We start from the raw sequence: 18028 nt of genomic DNA, 5'->3' as shown, positions 1-18028 counted from the left end.
TTCCTCAGGGTAGTCACCTTGGACCGTTGCTTTTTATTCTATTTATCAGTGATCTGCCCTCAGTCATTGTGAATTCAAACGTTCTAATGTATGCTGATGATGTGAATCTATACCTATCGTTTAGAGACATGTCAGGTAGTACTTTATTGCAGACAGATCTTGACCACTTTGTCAATTGGTGTAAATACAACTTATTAAAACTTAACTCTTCTAAATGTAAAGTAATGTCCTTCCATAGACACTCGAGTACCATATTGATCAGTTACCTCTCAATAGATTAGCAGAAGTAAATGACTTAGGTATTCTCCTTGATAGTAAGCTAAAGATTGACAATCATGTGTCTCTAACTGTCAGCCAATTCCAGTTCTCGGCTTTATCAAAAGATGGGCTAAAGAATTTGATCACCCCTAAATAATTTAATAAATCTTTTTCGTCAGATTCGGATATGGCCTCTTGTGTTTGGTCCTGCACAATAACTCAACCACCAAACGTATTGAATCGTCCAAAAAATTTTTATTATTGCATTGCGAGGATTTAACTGGGTTCCAGGAGTTGATCTACCATCTTATCTAATCGTCTACTTTTAATTAATCTTCGATCGTTAGCTAACCGCCATATTATGTTAGGCGTCATGTTTATGATTAAATTAGTACAAGGGAAATTGACTCCTCATACTTGATGAGTCAACTCAATTTCTCAGTTCCTGTAGGTATAGTCGAAACTTAACTTTTGTACAACTAATTATTCACTGCATGAACCCTTTTCAGTACTCTGTGCTGATTCCAACAAACTTTACTCTGTTATTAATAGCAAAAATATTTACAAGTTGTAATATCTATTTGAGCATTTTAAATCTTAAATAATTAACACTAACTAAAAGTATTTTTTTTAACTTTTTAACTACTTATAAAACTAACCCAGACCTGATTGGGTTTTTGGGTTTTCGCCAATCCTTGCAACGAATGTTGGGTCTGTTTAACACTCCCAATCTATAAGTTTATCAAATCTAAAAACAAAAACATAATTTTAAAAAGAAAATAATTTTGTGCTCGAGAAAGTACTGTGCGTTGATAACATGCGCCTGGTGCACAGAAAATAATTGTTTTTATGTCATATAAAATAAATAAATAAATATGATTTTTATACACTATGACATTTTTGTAAAAAATGGAAAAGAGTATCATGAAGTTGTGCAAATGTATGTAACAGGGAGAAGCAGGCGTGGCAGACTGTTTTGTGTGTATGTGTTCATGAGTGCATGCGTGTGCTTGTTGCGATGCCTTAGTCAAAGTGTATCTAAAAGTTGGTGGCGCTCAACTTTAATTTGTCCACTTGTTGTGAATAAGAATAAAAAATATATACGTATAAAAAAGAGAATTATTAAATTTAAAAAAAAACTTGCACGCAGCAACTTTGAATCGAACAACGGAAGTCCCGCTTAATATCATGCTACTCTACCCACTGGGCCACTTCGGCAGTTGAAGTTTGTACGACGTGTTGATTAGCTAAATAATGAAAAACTTTAAGGACGTTTTAAGGACTAACCCTTGGCCGTCTCGTCATAAAATCTATACATATCCAAATTTTAGCCAAATCGGTGACCCCAACGTCGTGATGTCTCTTTGTGAGAGGAATATGGTAAGAAGACACTGGGCAGCTGGGTCAAAGGCACTTTGACCAAAACACAACCCAAAGAGACCATCAGTAAGAAAAGGTCTAGGACAGGAAATTTAACGGGTACTGCCATATTGCCCGCATGGCACTGAAGAAGAAGAAACCGTCAACCTTGCGACTGCCCAGCACTTCACAGAAGGCATCACCGATTTCTCGGAAAATTCTTCGACGAGCGGATGGGTAGCCTTGCAGGAGCAAGGTTGGAAATTTGACAGCTTAATAATCGATTTTTATGGATCTGCCTCCACATGGATAATTTTTGTACAATTTCATATTTTTATTTCTAGCCGTTCAAGAAATTTTTTTTACTTATGTATATGTAAATTAATTTTCGCAGTATAATTTGTTCAGTTGAACATGCACGAACGCAGTAAACATTTTTTTTTAAAGATGTAGATGTATATATGTGTAATTTTAATCGCTTGTCCAATTTTTATTGGGAGCTTTCCCGTATTTATCTGAAGCACCTTCACTCACCCCTCCAATATATTCTCTGGTCTTCCTCATTCTCTAAGCAGACTCTACATATTGCATCATCCACAATCTTAAGGTTGTGTAAATGCTTACGCAGTCTATCCTGTCAAGAATCCTGTGATTATCCGAAGAGAGTTCAGACAGTCAGTGGTACGTTTCTTGTCATACCCGCCAAGAAGACTCTTGCTATGCCTGGCTCCTAATGGCTAAAGCCGAGCTTGCTCCCTATCTGGTTAGATGCCCAGCAACTTTGATACCAGTTATTCCGGAGTGGCCCGAGAGCTAGTATAGTGTCACCCTATTGGTTTTGCCCAAGATATTGACTGATCCGAAGCATTGCTAGTCTCGAGACTATCATATTAGCGTTCAAAGATTTGATTGCTGCTTAGCAGTCCGAAAAATAGCAATGTCTCTATTCGTATAGCCTTAAGTTGAAAGCTGCACACCGTTATGCCCAGTAAATTTCTCGCACATACTAGTTCGACCCTTTCACCCCATACCACAGTTCCGTAACTGAGGATTGGCCGTATCATTGCAACATACATCAACATAAGTATTTTAGAAGAAGGCCCCAGTTCTTCCCCGAAAGTGCTCTACATTTCATTAGAGCTATAATTGCCTTCTTGGTAGATTTTTGTACTTGACGCTTCCACTTCAGCTTCTATCTCGTATTACACCCTTCTTTTATTCATTGCCCTTAAATGCTGTACGTCATGTGCTTTACTGTCAAAGGGCCCTTAATGCCAATGAAGGCGCCGAAGACAGCCTCTTTCGGCTTCACAGAACTTCTGAGTGAGCTCGCGCAGACTCCGTAGATCTACCTGCCCTGTACGCATGTTGGTTCTTATAGTCTTATGCCGCATATGACTATCCACTATTTTTTCAGGAGTTTTTAGGAGGAAGGGTGTCAGAATTATCGGACGAAAGAATTTGCGCTGAAATGGGTCCCCAACCTTTGGGAGAAAGGTAACTCTGGTCACCCTCCAAGCCCTAGTGCTAAACTGCCTCTGAAGATTCTAATAAGATACGGCACTAACAAATTCCGTCTACGCCTGCAGCTTTATACGACAAGAAGGTGCCGATTGCCCACCGTATCCTATATTCTGTGATTATATTTGAGGCTATTCCCCAGCTTGGTTTTCTGGTTACAGTCCGGATTGGTGCCTCCTCTATCTATGTGTCTGACACATTCGATACGCTACTCATGAAAATGGTTCGAAATGGAAAATGGGTTTGTAGTAGAAGCCTTGCCTTCTCCTCCTCGTTCTCCATGAATGTACCGTCCGATTTCTTTACGCAAAGTTCTTGAATGCCCGTGCCGTTCAAGCTTGCTGTGAACTCCCTCAATGCGAATGGTGTCTTTTCTATATTTGTACAGAACTTATAGAACTGGGATGGCTTGCTCTTCCACACACTTTGACATTTTTGTAAAAGTGAGTGCATGCGTGTTTGCTCTAATCAAAATGTATATAAAAATTGGTTGCGCCCAACTTTAATTTGTCCACTTTTTTTGTAGTTATTTTGTACTGCAGTAATACATCATATAATACACAATAGAATACCATTTCAAAAGGTAAATCATATGCCTTTTTTAAATGAGATTTTTGATTGTTAAATATATTATTTCTTTCTTTTCGAATTTGATTACTTTTATTCTTGTTTTTTTACATTCTTAAAACCCATAGCTGGTTTCCTCCCGCCACCTTGGAGGGTTGGAATATTTTATACTGCCTTTGCAGATATTTTATATTGATTTAATTTTTAGCTAGTTATATACTAGAATTACTTATATAATTATGATATTTATCTAAATTACAAATTATTAATTACAATGATTAAATTATTAATTCATGACTTTAGATTTCAGGATTTAATTGTATATCTTCATTTTAAAGAAAAAAAAATTCATTCTAAAAATATTTTATAAATAAGTGTAAATTTTGCATTGGCATTTATAAAATTTAAAACTATTAATTACAGACATGAATTAAAAAGAGAGGCATGTGTGTCTTTGTATTTAATATAAAAAAAAACGTATATATAGATATAGAATTCATAAAAAGGTATAGGCCTAAGGCCTTAGATTAAATTATTTCTTGGAATTAACTTACAGCATTTCAATTGAATTCCTCCTTGCCGTCGTTGAGCTCAGCGATGCGAAGATGGACGTTATATAGCTGTGGAAAATTTTTATAATATTCCTATATCTATATATGGCTATACATGCATGGCAAAAGAAAATTTATAAGTTAGCTTAACTTAAAAAAATTTTTTTCTTTTAAATTATGATGAACTATAATTAATTAGAACTAGGATGATATATTTATTTAAATTTTATTTTTATTATTTTTTTCTTGCTTATTTGGCGCTCGCATTTTGGAGTTTGATTGTAGCATAGCTTATAGGCTTATAGACTTAACTCAATAAATGTGGGTTATAATTAAACCAATTTTTCATTTCTGATTTGCCTGCTGCGCTGTTAATGGGTTGTTGGGGTATGTGTGTCGGATAATGTTGTAGATTAGAATGTTGTCACTTGGAGAGCTGCACATCCGAACTGGAGTTGGTTCTTAATTTTTTTTTTTTGCTGACGGGGCTGTTATTAGTTATGTTCCGGATATCATAACTATTAGTAGGCCCGGTGGTGGCACATGCAGCCGCTATAGCTATGTCCAGGCGTGACAATTATAAGCGGCCCTGCCGGTGGAGGCGAATAATCTGCTGCTGCCTTGTGTTAGCTGCAGCAGTAGATATGCTTTGGAAGCCGGCTATAATTGCTTGAGTCAATTGGCTTGCATGCTGCGACATAGCTGCTGCTACAGCCTCACTAACTATTTCAGCCAGTGGTCGCTGATCTGCCGCTACATTTTCAGCGTGCCTTGCTGACTCGTTAACTGGCAACGGAGCTAACTGCTCAGCCATATTTTGAGCCTTAGTTTTCTTTGTTTGAAATCTAGTTTGGTGTGGATTTGTACTTGCCGGAGGGCGTGAAACTGACGCTACGGTACTATATTCTTCTGCCAGTGATGGTCGCTGATCTACGATTTCGGTAGGAACTTGATCTTGCGCTACAGCCAATGACTGTCTACACACAGGGCATACGCCACGGGGCTCTTCTGAATCGAAACAAGCTTGATGAAACGTATGACCACAAATTGTGGTTAAAAGTTGCGTATCATGTATCACAAGCCCTGCACAAATATAACATTTAAACATAATAAACCAATTATTTTGTAAAACTAGTATAAAAGAATAATTGTTGTGCAATGAAAGCTGAACACACAAAAAAAATTTTAGTGGAAGTAAAATTTTTTATCAGATTTTTGGTAACACTGGTAATTATAACTGAGAGGTACTAAATAAAATAGAACTAGTGATATTTAATTGTTTTTTTTTTATTTAAACTTTGCTGTTTTTTATTGAATTTTCTCTTAAATTGAGACTAACAATAAGTATACAAATCCTATAACTAAACATTATCTAACAGTTTCTTTAAACTGTTTTAGGATGCACGTTCCTAGATTCTATCGTTGGTTGGTAGGTCGTTACGACGCGGGCAGCACAGCCTTGTTAGCCCTCGCGCGAGGAGATTAGGATGCTAAGAAAGCTTGCTGTAGTAACCTTGTGTTCAGCCATTACATCTCTGACTGGTTGAATATTTAGGTCTTTCTGTATGTTTTCGTTTCGAACCTATCACGGAGCCCCGGTGATAGTTCCAAGGATTTTTGTCTGGACTCTCTGGACAATATCAATATTGCTACTTGGCGTTCCTCCATAGTTGGAGCCATAGGTCCAGATGGGCCTAAGTACGAATTGTAGAGCAGGACCTTATATTGAAGGCTGAGAGAGGACCGAGCGTTGAATTTTGGCATTTTTGGTTTTAGTTTTAGTTTGCGTTCTCTTGGCTTCGAGTGCCTTACGCCAGTCGAGTCTTCTGTCGAGGTGTACTCCATGATACGTCACATCGTTTGCTTGCGGAGTGCGGAATTGCTTAGTGTGAGCGGTGGACAATTTTACCTGTTTAGGGTAAACGTAACGATGTTTGCTTTTTTTTTCGTTTACTTTTATTCGCCAGTCAGACAGCCATTTCTCCACTTCGACCATATGAAGAGCCAGTTGCGCTGCTGCTAGCATAGGACCTCGAACGGCTGAGAATAGCTGTATCGTCAGTCAAAGTGTGGTGTTAGTTAGTCGTCTATTGTTGAATATCCTGAACTGTGTAAAGGAAATATAGTTTGTTGGTCCAAAGTACGCTCCTTGTGTGGACTCCAGCTCTGATCACATATCGTCAGACATAACAGAATTGCATCTCACTGCAAATTCCTGTCATATAGATACCACTCTAATAATTTGTGTGTAGTATTATGCGTTAGTCTTTCTAGCCAGACTCTATCGAATGCCTTGGCATACATCTAAAAATATTGCAGTGCAATATTCTCAGATTTATGCGGATACCTGCGTCGATAGTTGCCGTGTTTTCTCGAAACCCAAATGCACTGTAATGAATTTTTTAGTACTTAAATATGAGTTGATCCGATTCAGCAAGATTATTTTCGAGAGAGTTTTGTATAGCATGATAATAGGCTTATGGGTCTGTAGACGATGGATTTGTGTGATTTTGCTGGCTTTGGTATCATATTATTATGACTTTTTCCACTGCTCTGTGGATCTAGTAACCAAGCTGTGGATGATTGAACAGATTGCGCCGAATTTGCAAACTGCACAGTTATGGACTCAATAATCAGTTTGGGTTCGAAGCCTGGTAATTTTTATCCGGGTGTTCAAACTGACTTTTTGATGGATGGTGCGGATTTCGTTTGGGCGAAAGTTTTATTGCTCTTGTTGAAGTGAGTCACTTGTTAATGTTGGTATTTGTGGCAGGATTTGACTGATTGGACTGAAACACGATTTCAAGGTGTCCTGCAAATGTTTCGGCTCTGTCTTCATCACCGCGGGCCCAGCCGCCTAGTTGGTTTCTTATAGGCATCACGGTTTCTCTTGGTGGGCATTGAGTTGGACGAGCTTTCCACAGTGATTTTTCGTTAGCGGATGATAGTTGCTGGATGTAGGCGATTTTGAATATTTGCTTCTTGTTGTTTTAACGCTTTGGTAAGCTTGCGGGTGGCGTCTTTAAGGCTTTGACGTGCATATGGCGACCTGGGAGACTGCCATTCTCGTCGTAGGCGTCGTTTCTAGAACGAGTGGCTCGATTGTGATTGTCTTCTTTTGAGTGTAAGGCGCTTGTGCGTTTTGAAGAGTTGCAATCCGGGCTGCGGTGACAAAATTGCACTCTAGTGCTTTGATCAGGCTGTCGATATCATCTTTAACGTTGAATACAGGATTTAGCGAATGTGTGAGCGTATATATTTTCTATAGCAGATCCATTTGGTTTTGTGTAGTCATTTAACGGGATCATCAGTTACTGGATGACTGAGTAAAATAATTAGAGGGTGAGTGGTCAGATGAGAAATCTGAGAACTTGTCGGCACTGATCAAGATTTCGATGGTATAATTTTGGTATTGCGAAGTCTATAAGTCATGCAGTTTATTTTGGTCTGATTGGCCAGTATGTTGTTCTACGGGGAAACGTGATCGAGTTTGTTGATGGCTTTTATAATTGCATTATAGAGCTGCTTTCCTTGTTGGAGTCACAAGGCGAGATCCCCAGTGTGGGTGCTTTGCATTGTAGTCTCCTTGGCTATGACAATGTCCTGTGAGTCGAAGAACGCATGAAGTCTACCAGTTGTTTACCACTATCCAGGTTTATTCTTATTGTTGTGGCTTGTAAAATTTCTGCGAGCTCCTTGTAACGTTGATGCTTGATACGGTGATCAGGATACCAGTCTCACCGTGTGCCTTGCCATCGAATGTTTGGTTGCAGTAGAATGTGTCGCTCTTATAATTAGTATATTGTTGTAATGTGTTTCTGACATAGCATGACGTCAATGTTGTTTGTTCGAGCAGGAATTTCGATAACTCCAAGCTTATGCTGTGAAAGCCATTAGCATTCCACGTGGATATACGTAGAGAAGCCATTATTTGGACTGATGTGATGCTAACATTTGTATCAAAGATCTGATTACGCATTAATCTTGCATATGTTGTCCGCATGAAGGAATGAACCATAATCTTTGTTTAGGCTAGTATGAACAGTGCCTCAAGGTTATTTTGTGTGTTCCATAGGCTGTTAAATGATTTGCCATATTATCTCAGAGTTAGGTGCTTTTGGGTGCAATATATTTGGCGCAGTGGACTCCAATCCTGATTTTAAAGCGCCTGCAAATGTAACATTTTTCCTTGTTGAGGATCCGGAGTCAAGCGACGATCTGGGTTGCCGACGAGAAGAAGACGTCTGGGTGTGATTTAGATGGTGTAAGCCGTACATTTGCAGAGCGCGGCGTGGTTACTCGCTGGTGGATTCGACCTCTGTAGTTAGCTGTGTGATTACCACCGCAATTGCTGCATCTCTTAGTACTAGAATCGTCTTTGCTTGCTGGGCGGTGTGCGGAGTCGTGAAGCTGTCCACAAACTACGCACACCGGGCGGAGTGTGCAGTATAACTGTGTGTGACCGAATTCTTGACAATTCATACATTGAACAGGGCCGTTGCGTTTATGTGGTTCTTCTACAGTGATTCTACAATGCGGTAGAAACTGAAGTTTGTACATACTTCATTTTTTTAAGAGAATTGTTGTCTGGCTCCAGTTCTTCCTTGAAGAGCGGTTGAGGCTTCTTATCCTTGTTTCAGATGTTGAAGACTGTTTCAGCGTTAAAACCTTTATCATGTAGGGCCTGAGTTATTTCTGCTTTTTCATTGATACGTGTAAAAATTCATTTTAATGTCGTTTAGGCTTGGATAATATTCTAGACTTTAATTTGGACTTCGTTTGAACTTTTGTTTCACGAATATTACCCCGGTACAAGGGAAATTATGTGGAAGTTGTCTTGTCAATGAGCTCTATAATTTTCACAAGGGCATTGGAACTTTTCCTCCGTATATATATCGGAGGTGCCTTTGGCTTCCTTTTAACGTCGGCTGCAGATCATCTGAGGTGTCTGCTAGAATTTGAAATCTTTGGTGTGTTAAGTTTTTCGCTTGAAGCTCTTCATATTTGTTGTGGGTCATTTTTCGCTCTTGGCATAGGGGCTTAACTTCCGCTTATTTGAATGTAGCGATTCCATTCCAGTCTGCACACGACGGGGCATTCCTTGCGTGTTGTCAGAGTGGTTGTTGGTGCTTTTTTGATTGTGATTTCAACGGGTTTTCTGCCGCCGATGACACATAAGGAGCGATGTTGCCAACGAATGGATTGAGCGGCGACCGATACGTTGCGGTTGTTGTTTGTAGTTGCGTTGCGTAGTTAGAGAGGATGTTAGTGCTAGTCACCGGTAGTGAGAGCATGTCTCTCGCCATTGCTTGCCAGGCTTTGCTTGTTCATGTTTGCTTAAATGCACTCGGTTGCTTCTGAGACGGGTGAGCTGGAGAGAGCAGAACGAGCTCGATCATTGTTAACTGGCAAGTGGTTCGAAGTTTTAGATTCAGGGTAATTGACCGTTCGAAAAGGTACTCATCAGCAGTATTTTGAGTTGGGTCGGCCACGAAAGAGAAGTTCGCGTTGTTTCGCTGAAGCGAAAGCCGGCGTTCGTCTTGCTCGCGCTGTCTTTGCTTACGAATGTCGTTATGATTCATCTTTTTAGTTTTTTTTATATATTTTATTAATTAATTAATTATTAATTAATCGTCCGAAACAACTGAACAAAGAGAAAGACGGCTGCATATTGTTCAATTAGGCACAGCTCAGTCAAACATTGATTTAAATTGTGGCGCATTTCATTATAACAGTAATTATGATCACAGTCTTCATCCAAGCACAGTCATTGGAAAAAATAATGCATCAAAAAGCCCTTAAGAACAAGAGGGCAGGAATATGCAACCACTATTAAGGTTGCTATCAGGTGCTATCAGGTGAAGCATTTCTTGAGAAACATCCGAAAATACAATTCATGTCTTCAATAGACATCGCTTGGTGTAACGAACATCGTACGTGCAACTCCAAGTGCTTTTTGTCTTTACAGTGATTGTGATTGTCTTACAGTAATTGATGATCTTGGCTTGAGACTTCTTACCAAATATTGAGCCTTCTAGTTCGCTTAATTGGTTGTTTTCTCTAATCAAAGAGTATACAATATATATAATGTGCATTGCATACAAGACACAAAGTTGTATTCTGCCAGTAGACCCCCGCTAGACCCCTCGTCAACGAAAGAAATCGAAGCCTTAACGTCAGTATCGAGCCGTTGACTGTGGCGTAAAGAGTAAGCGACGATTTTTTTAGTGTTTCAATGAGTGCGAGAATGCCAAGATACTTGTGGATGTTTTGGTTTCGTATTTGAATGATATATTACCATGGTGCCCCAATGATATTTCTCAGGATCTTTGATTGAGTGCGATGTATGATGTCTATATTGGTTCTGCTCACGTTCCCCCAAAGATCACCAAGCTTTGTTACTTCCCAGAGAGATGGAAAAAGTCTATAATAATAATGATACCGATGCCAAGCAAATTTCACACAATTCCATCGTCATACAGACCCATAAGCCTATTATCATCCCTGTCAAAACTCTCTGAAAAATGCTTGCTGAATCGGATAAATCCATATTTAAGTATCCATAACAAAATTCCATTACATCAATTTGGGTTTCGAGAAAAACACGGCACTATCGAGCAGGTCAATCGCATAACATCTGAGAATATTGCACTGCAATATTTTTAGATGTATCCCAAGCATTCGATAGAGTCTGGCTAGAAAGACCAACGCTTCCTAATAATACACACAAATTATTAGAGTCGTATCTATTTGACAGGAAATTTGCAGTGAGATGCAATTCTGCTATGTCTGACGACTATGTGATCAGAGCTTGAGCCCCACAAGGCATCGTACTTGGACCATAACTATAGTCTTTACACAAAGAAATTTGCCAACAAACACTCCACCTTTGCTGAGATACTGCTATTCTCAAAGACCGTTCGAGGTTGCCCTATGCAGCATCAGCGGCAAATGCTCTTCATATTGGTCGAAGAGTTAGAAGTGGCTTTCGACTGGCGAATAAAAGTAAGACGAGCAAAAAAAGCAAACATGTTACGTTTACCCTAAACAGGCAAAATTGTCCCACCGCTCACAAGAAACAATTCCGCACTTCTCACAAAGTCAAAACAAGTGATATTATCTGGAGTCACCTCGCAGAAGACTCACATGCGTTAGACACATCGAAGCAAGAATGCAACTAAAACAAAAAGCAATAACTTTATGTTTTGTGGCTAACTGAGCTCTTGAATTCAGGTCGTGCGCTCAATCTCTTATTAAGCCATCTGGACCTATGGCTCCAACTAGTGGGAACGCCAGCAATATAGCTATTTGATATGTCCAGGAGTCCAGTCAAAAAATCCTTAGAAACTATCACCGGGGCACGTGTACTTCCGAACGAAAATACACAAAAGCACTATTTTCAACAGTCAGAGATAATAGCTGAACACAAGGTTAAAATACTACAGCAAGATTTCTTACATCCTAATCTCTCGCGCCATGGCTAACAAGGCTGTTGTAGCTGCTCCTCTGCTCTAACGACCCTACAGACCAGCTGTAGAAGCTAGGAATGTGCAATCTAAAACAGTTTAGAGAAACTTTTAAATAATGTTTTTTAGACTTTTTTGTTATACTTATTGTTAGTCTCAATTTAAGAGAAGATTCAAAATATACAAAAGTTTAAAAAAAAAAAAAAAAAAAAAAAAAATTGTATAAAAATATTGAAAATGCCTTGCCAAAATTTGTAATTTTATTAAATTTAAATTAAATTTTTAGTAAAATCCACTATTTATAAATTAAAATCCATGAAAATTTGATACAAAAAATAGCGCGATTAAAATTATTGGGAATACCTAAACAACAAATTTCTAATTTAACAAATTAAAGTTGGGCGCAACCAAATTTTATATACACTTTGACTAGAACATCGTATGCACTCACAAACACATACACACCCACACAAAACGTGTTCGTTTCAACTCGTTTTTGTTGTAGCGTCAGCAGCGACGAAGCCTGCGTACGTTTGTATAACGCGTCAGCAAGCACACTCCACTGTCTATATTGAAAATTAGAATGTGAATAACTCCTAAGTTATCGTTTTTTTTTCGATTTGCCGGAGAGGGGGGAGGAAATAAAAAAAATAAAATAAAAGTGTTCGGGTTTTGATATAGGAGCACCTATATTTCAAATTTGGTTGCTTTAGATCTTATAGTTAATGAGAAACACTTGCTAAAACATTCAAACGGACAGGCGGACATGGCTATATCGACTCAGTTGCTTGCTGATCAAGAATATATATTCTTTATTCTTACATACAAATATATATACTTTGTTGGGTCTGCCACGCCTCCTTCTCCCTGTTACATACATTTGCACAACATAATAATTCCCTTTTCCATTTTTTACATAAATGTCAAAGTGTATAAAAACACGTGGACGCATTAAAGTTGGACGCAACCAACTTGTGATTTATTTAAAAAATTTTCCAGTTTTTATTTTGTGGGAGTAAATAGTTTTTTTTTTTTAACGGGGAGGGGGTGTAAATAAACAATTAAAGCGATTTGTCCTGAGTATAGGGCCTACCTCTTATAGTTCCTGAGAAGCACGCACTCACACAGACGGACGGACAGACTGGCATGGCTATATGAACTCAGTTTGTCTTGCTGATCAAGAATATATATACTTTATCGGATCTGATACGCCTCCTTTATTCTTACATACATTTGCACAACTATATTATACCCTTTTCCATATTTTATAAAAATATCAAAGTGAATAAAAAAAATTCCATAAAACAGTAAAATAAAGATTATATATTGACTACGTTCTACTTATCGATATACCTATATAGAAAAGAATTTGTCTAGGTGATGAGTGATCGGTGTACAGTCGAAACCATAAAAGTTTGAGAGCTGATATTTTCACCAAAACTCTATAAAAAAATATCTAAGGTCACTCACAGAAAATTTATAAATAATATAAGTTCTATAAAATAAATATGGAAAAAATTGTTACTTGTGAATACCTAAACGGTGACTTTTTAATGTAAAAAAAACTGGGGGCTAAGTGTCACAATATGTTTTCGCGACGCTGCCTGCTGCGTGAATAACTCCTAAGCTAATTATCAGATGGTTCTTGTTAAGTCGAGGAACTGTTAAATATTGTAGGAGTAAATCTTTTTTCGCTTTGGGATGGGTGAGGGTAAGACATACAAAAACAAAAAAAAAAACCATTTGGCTTTGGTATAGTCCCTACATACAAAATTTATTTGCTGTAGCTCTTAACTATAAAATAATCTGTTTCTCAAACATCTAGACAGACGGACATATAGAGTTTCAGTTCGTGTTGCTGCTCAGTTTATCATTTTTATAGCATTTTTTATAAAAAGTGTATAAAAATAATAATTAAATGCAATTTAAAAGATCGGTACCAAACATAGACACGAAAAATCTTACAAATTCCAATATTTTCTGGCCTATTCGCTACTTTTTTCGATCAATTTTATATTTTTCGATAGCTTTTGACAAATTTATCAATGTCTAAATTTGTTGATAACTTTTTCTTTGTTCCACAATTTTCGTGAAATTGTTTTAATTTAGAGAACAATTTCTGTTCGTAAAAGCAAATTCAAAGATAATTGAGTCCTCCCAGATTGCCTGGTGGATTGGAAATTTGCCGTTGTGAATGTGAAAATTGTGAAAATTTCAGCTCTCTACTTCTTATGAGTTCGGCTATACACCGATTACCTGTCATTATTACCCGTCAGATCAAACTCTTTTATACATATAGATAGGACTGTATTAAAAAAGGACTGGGCTTTAACAGCTCGGACCACATAACGGAGGTGAAAAAATCGGGCTTGTTCAATTCAACATTAGTAAATATCAGTACTATTTCAATACATAAAAACCTAAGCACTTTTATATGCCAAACTCATTTTCACAAGAACCAAAACCAAAAGGATTCAAATGCTCGATATTTAATGAGGGCGTTTCACCCACTACTCGGCTCACTTCCAGCTTCGTCACTCCTAGTTTTTTTCCCTTTTAAGTTATTACATTAAATTAAGTTATTTAACTTTAAAATTTTTAATTTTTAAAAACCTTTCAATATTTTGAAATGTGTACAAGTACACAGCTCATACACACAAAAAGATTTAAGTTTTAAGCTACATGATCTTATAGAATATTCGCTTGCTCATGGCTATATTGATCACTTTTAGATTTATCCATATCCTGATTTCACAGGGATAACATCTTTTATTGAAAATAAATTATTGAGTAATTGTAATTGAGTGAAAATTTGAGTTTTCTGGGCGCCATTTTCTAAATTTCAGCATGCATATTATTCATACTTTTTTAGTGCAAATTTAATTTTTTTTCTCGCTTGCCGTTCGTATTTTCCGAAAAGATTTCTTTTTCACTATGAGTTCGGCTGTTCAGATATATATATATATATATAGAAAAAAAATTAATTTTGCCCTAAAATATATATATATATATATATATATATATATGTATATATATACATATAGTAAATATACAGATACTATTTCAATACAATAAAAACCTAAGCACTTTTATATGCCAAACTCATTTTCACAAGAACCAAAACCAAAAGGATTCAAATATATATATATATATATATTTTAGGGCAAATTTAATTAATTAATTTAGGGCAAAATTTATATATATGTATATATATATATATACCGGGTGACGGTAGTTACGGTTCATTCCACAGGGGTGATATGATATGATATGTACATATATACTACTGCGATCGAATCGCGAGCTCCGCCAACCCTCATTCAATTAAAAATGGAGGTAAGTTACTATAAATAAGTAGAAGAATGTAAATACGAAAATCTATACAAAAATCTCTAGAGAGAATTATAATTTACTATTTAATAGAACACATCTAACTTGCTTCTCTCGTGTTTTCTGATCGGTGAGAGAACACACGAAGCGCTCTTGCGACAACAATGTGAATGGGATATTTTTGCTCGGCGCTCCTTAACTGCGGCTGGCAAACGAGCAAACTCGATTTGCGTTCAAGCCACAAAGTATTTCTTTGTTGTTGTTTCAACTTAGTGCTTTGTGTTTGCCTATATTTCAACATAGGCAAACGTGAAAGGGTCGAGAGAATAAATGGTCACAATTATACTCAAAGCACTCTAGCGAATTTAAGCATGCCTCAACCCAGAGCGAATTAATTTCGCAGCGGCGCGAATAAACCGCGTGATATTTTCCGCGCCAAAACCGCAAGTGTGTTCACACCACCGCGAATTTTTTCGCTGTTTTTTCATTCACATTTGATGATTTTTAATAAATATTTTTCAATAAAAGTGAATGATTGTAAGTTAAAAACTGCTTCTCGTATTATATTATTATATTTATATTGTATTAAAAGCCAAAATATAGTAATGCATCACATGACGTTATCAGCGCAGAATATGAGCAAATTTCTGCGCAATGTAATTTTATCGTTCTTGGCAGCAAGCGGAAAAAACGCTGCACATTCGCCGTCGAAACGAACTCGCTCCGCTTTGGTGTGCATACGTTCCTAAGACACAATGTAATTACATATTCGCGCCGCTGCCGCTGCGATTAATTCGCTCTGGTGTGTGAGATGCTTTAAAGTGTCTCGAGTAAGCGCGTACATAAAGAGAGCGACAAGAAGCTCTCACTGATTGAGCATTTTTGCACGCTGAGTAAAAACAGGGTTAAAGTGTCTTTTTGATCCCGTTTTCAATTGTGTCTGCAAGCAACAGTTCTTTTTGGGACTTTTGCAAAAAGGGATCACTTCTTGCGAGCTCTGCAAAATTTACATTTTTTGATTTCTTTTGGTAAATTTGACAATTTTTTTTCACTTTTCGAACAGCTTTGCATTTTTCGTAATGATAATTGAATTGACATCAACTAAAAATATTATATTTTTACTTCAACTATAAATGCCGCATTGTCGGGCCTTATAGTTATTGTTATATAGTTATGTCAGTCTTATAAAAAATCTAAAAGAATATCATAAAATTGTAAAGAAAATATTTTTGGACGGTAAGAAAGATGCACGATGTCTTTAAGCATATTTTAGTTTATATTTAATAGATATACTAAGAGGCAAGTGTCGATACTGACGCACTAGATAACATATTTAAAATTCCTATAATTAAAATTCATATTTATTTATTAATTTACCTTGGATTGGATTTGCACCATTGCTTATTCTTCTTCATCCTTTCAAGAATTTAGTGGACTATCTGCTGGTACAGTGTGACTGGTAATAAAATGCAAAAGATAGCTCATATTATTTTTTTATTCAATTTAGAGATGAACACATTTCGTGACACTCTTAATGTGAGTTTTTTAAATTAGAAAAGTGAACTGAAATGGTGAGATATTAGCAGACATAATTTGATAGTGCTCTATTGTGAAATAGAAGCATATATAACATATAAAATCATTTTTTATTGTAGCACGCTCCACTAAATTCATGTCCATTACATTATTCGTGTCATGCTGAACACCACTCACGCAACCATATTAAATTCATATGATCCATATCTATATTGTTGAATTATTTTCCACGTTACAATGATAACAAAATCAAACCTATTATCATTTTTCAGACTCTCTAATAAGAGAGATGTGACTGTGGTGGTCATCTATTTACTTTTAACATGAGTTAAAACTTGCATATGAAAAGGTAGTGCAAGGCAAACACTGACCGCACCCATAAAAAGATTGTGTCCCGAATATACAAGGTGCTTCAGAGAAGCAAAATTCTCCGGAAAAACTCCCAAAAAAAATTACTTTACGAACAGCAAGCGATAAAACTCCATATTCAGATTTGGAAAATGCCGCGGGAAAGATTTCTTTTATGAGTGAAGACTTTTGATTATTATTACAGCAATCAATATCAATCAAAATCTATAAAATAATTAACTACGTTAGGCATTTTCAGAGGTTGAAAATGCCGCCGCGATATCCGGAAAAACTCAATTTATATCTCAATAAAAGAAATTTCACGAATGGGCAGAGATAAGAATATGAAATATACACTAAAATCATCCATGTGTAGGCAGGTCAATGCCGCCGGGAAAATCGAAAAAACTACGTTTTTCGCATTTTTTTTCAAAAAATATCCGAAAATAAAATAGTTTTAAAATGGTATCGAAAAAAAATATTTTAAAATTGATCAAATATGCAAAAGGTCATCGAAAATTGTTAAATAATTCATATGCGTATATATAATATATACTGTATAGCCATAAATTATATATATTCTTTATCAGCAAGACAAACTGAGTCGATATAGCCAAGTCCGTCTGAGTGCCTATTCCTCAGCAACTATAAATGCCAAATTTTGTATGTGGGTATAGTGGGCCGACATTTTAATGCGAAAAAAATGGATGATGACGGACGCGGAGTTGGTTGTGGAAGCAATATCAAAGTCCGCTGAAAACACCATAATCCAAAGCTTCCGATTATTTTAAAACCAGTGAATTGTAGCACGCTGCCACATATCGCAGTACTACTAAATAAACCTTATAAGAAGTTAGTAAAAATAATCATATAATCAAATAACCCTATTTTCATAATAACTTAGGCGACCAAATATATAAAAGCTTTAAAGCTAGTAGGCGCTCTAATTGGAACTTAACTCAAAATAAAAACTCAACGACGGCAATGAGTAAATCTATTAAAATGCTGTAAGTTATTATCGAAGAAAAATTATTTAAATTATAAGGCCTTTAGCCAATAAACATGTATATTTACATCTATATAAATACATCC

At 36.7% G+C, this 18028-nt stretch overlaps 1 protein-coding gene across 1 annotated transcript in view; it reads right to left on the bottom strand.

The window, feature by feature from the left end:
* Window positions 1-16891, bottom strand: part of LOC117135095 — a 33260-nt gene extending 16369 nt beyond the window's left edge. The window contains exons 1-2 of the mRNA XM_033295044.1: window positions 16844-16891; window positions 16430-16508 (exon numbers count right to left, since the gene is read on the bottom strand). Coding sequence (XP_033150935.1) covers window positions 16430-16467 — 38 coding nt within the window. The 5' untranslated portion in view covers window positions 16468-16508; window positions 16844-16891. The remainder of the gene's footprint in view (window positions 1-16429; window positions 16509-16843) is intronic.
* Window positions 16892-18028: the final 1137 nt, after the last annotated feature.

Source organism: Drosophila busckii, chromosome 2R (assembly GCF_011750605.1).
Source record: "Drosophila busckii strain San Diego stock center, stock number 13000-0081.31 chromosome 2R, ASM1175060v1, whole genome shotgun sequence".
NCBI classification, from domain to species: domain Eukaryota; kingdom Metazoa; phylum Arthropoda; class Insecta; order Diptera; family Drosophilidae; genus Drosophila; species Drosophila busckii.
This window is presented reverse-complemented; position numbering and strand designations above follow the sequence as displayed.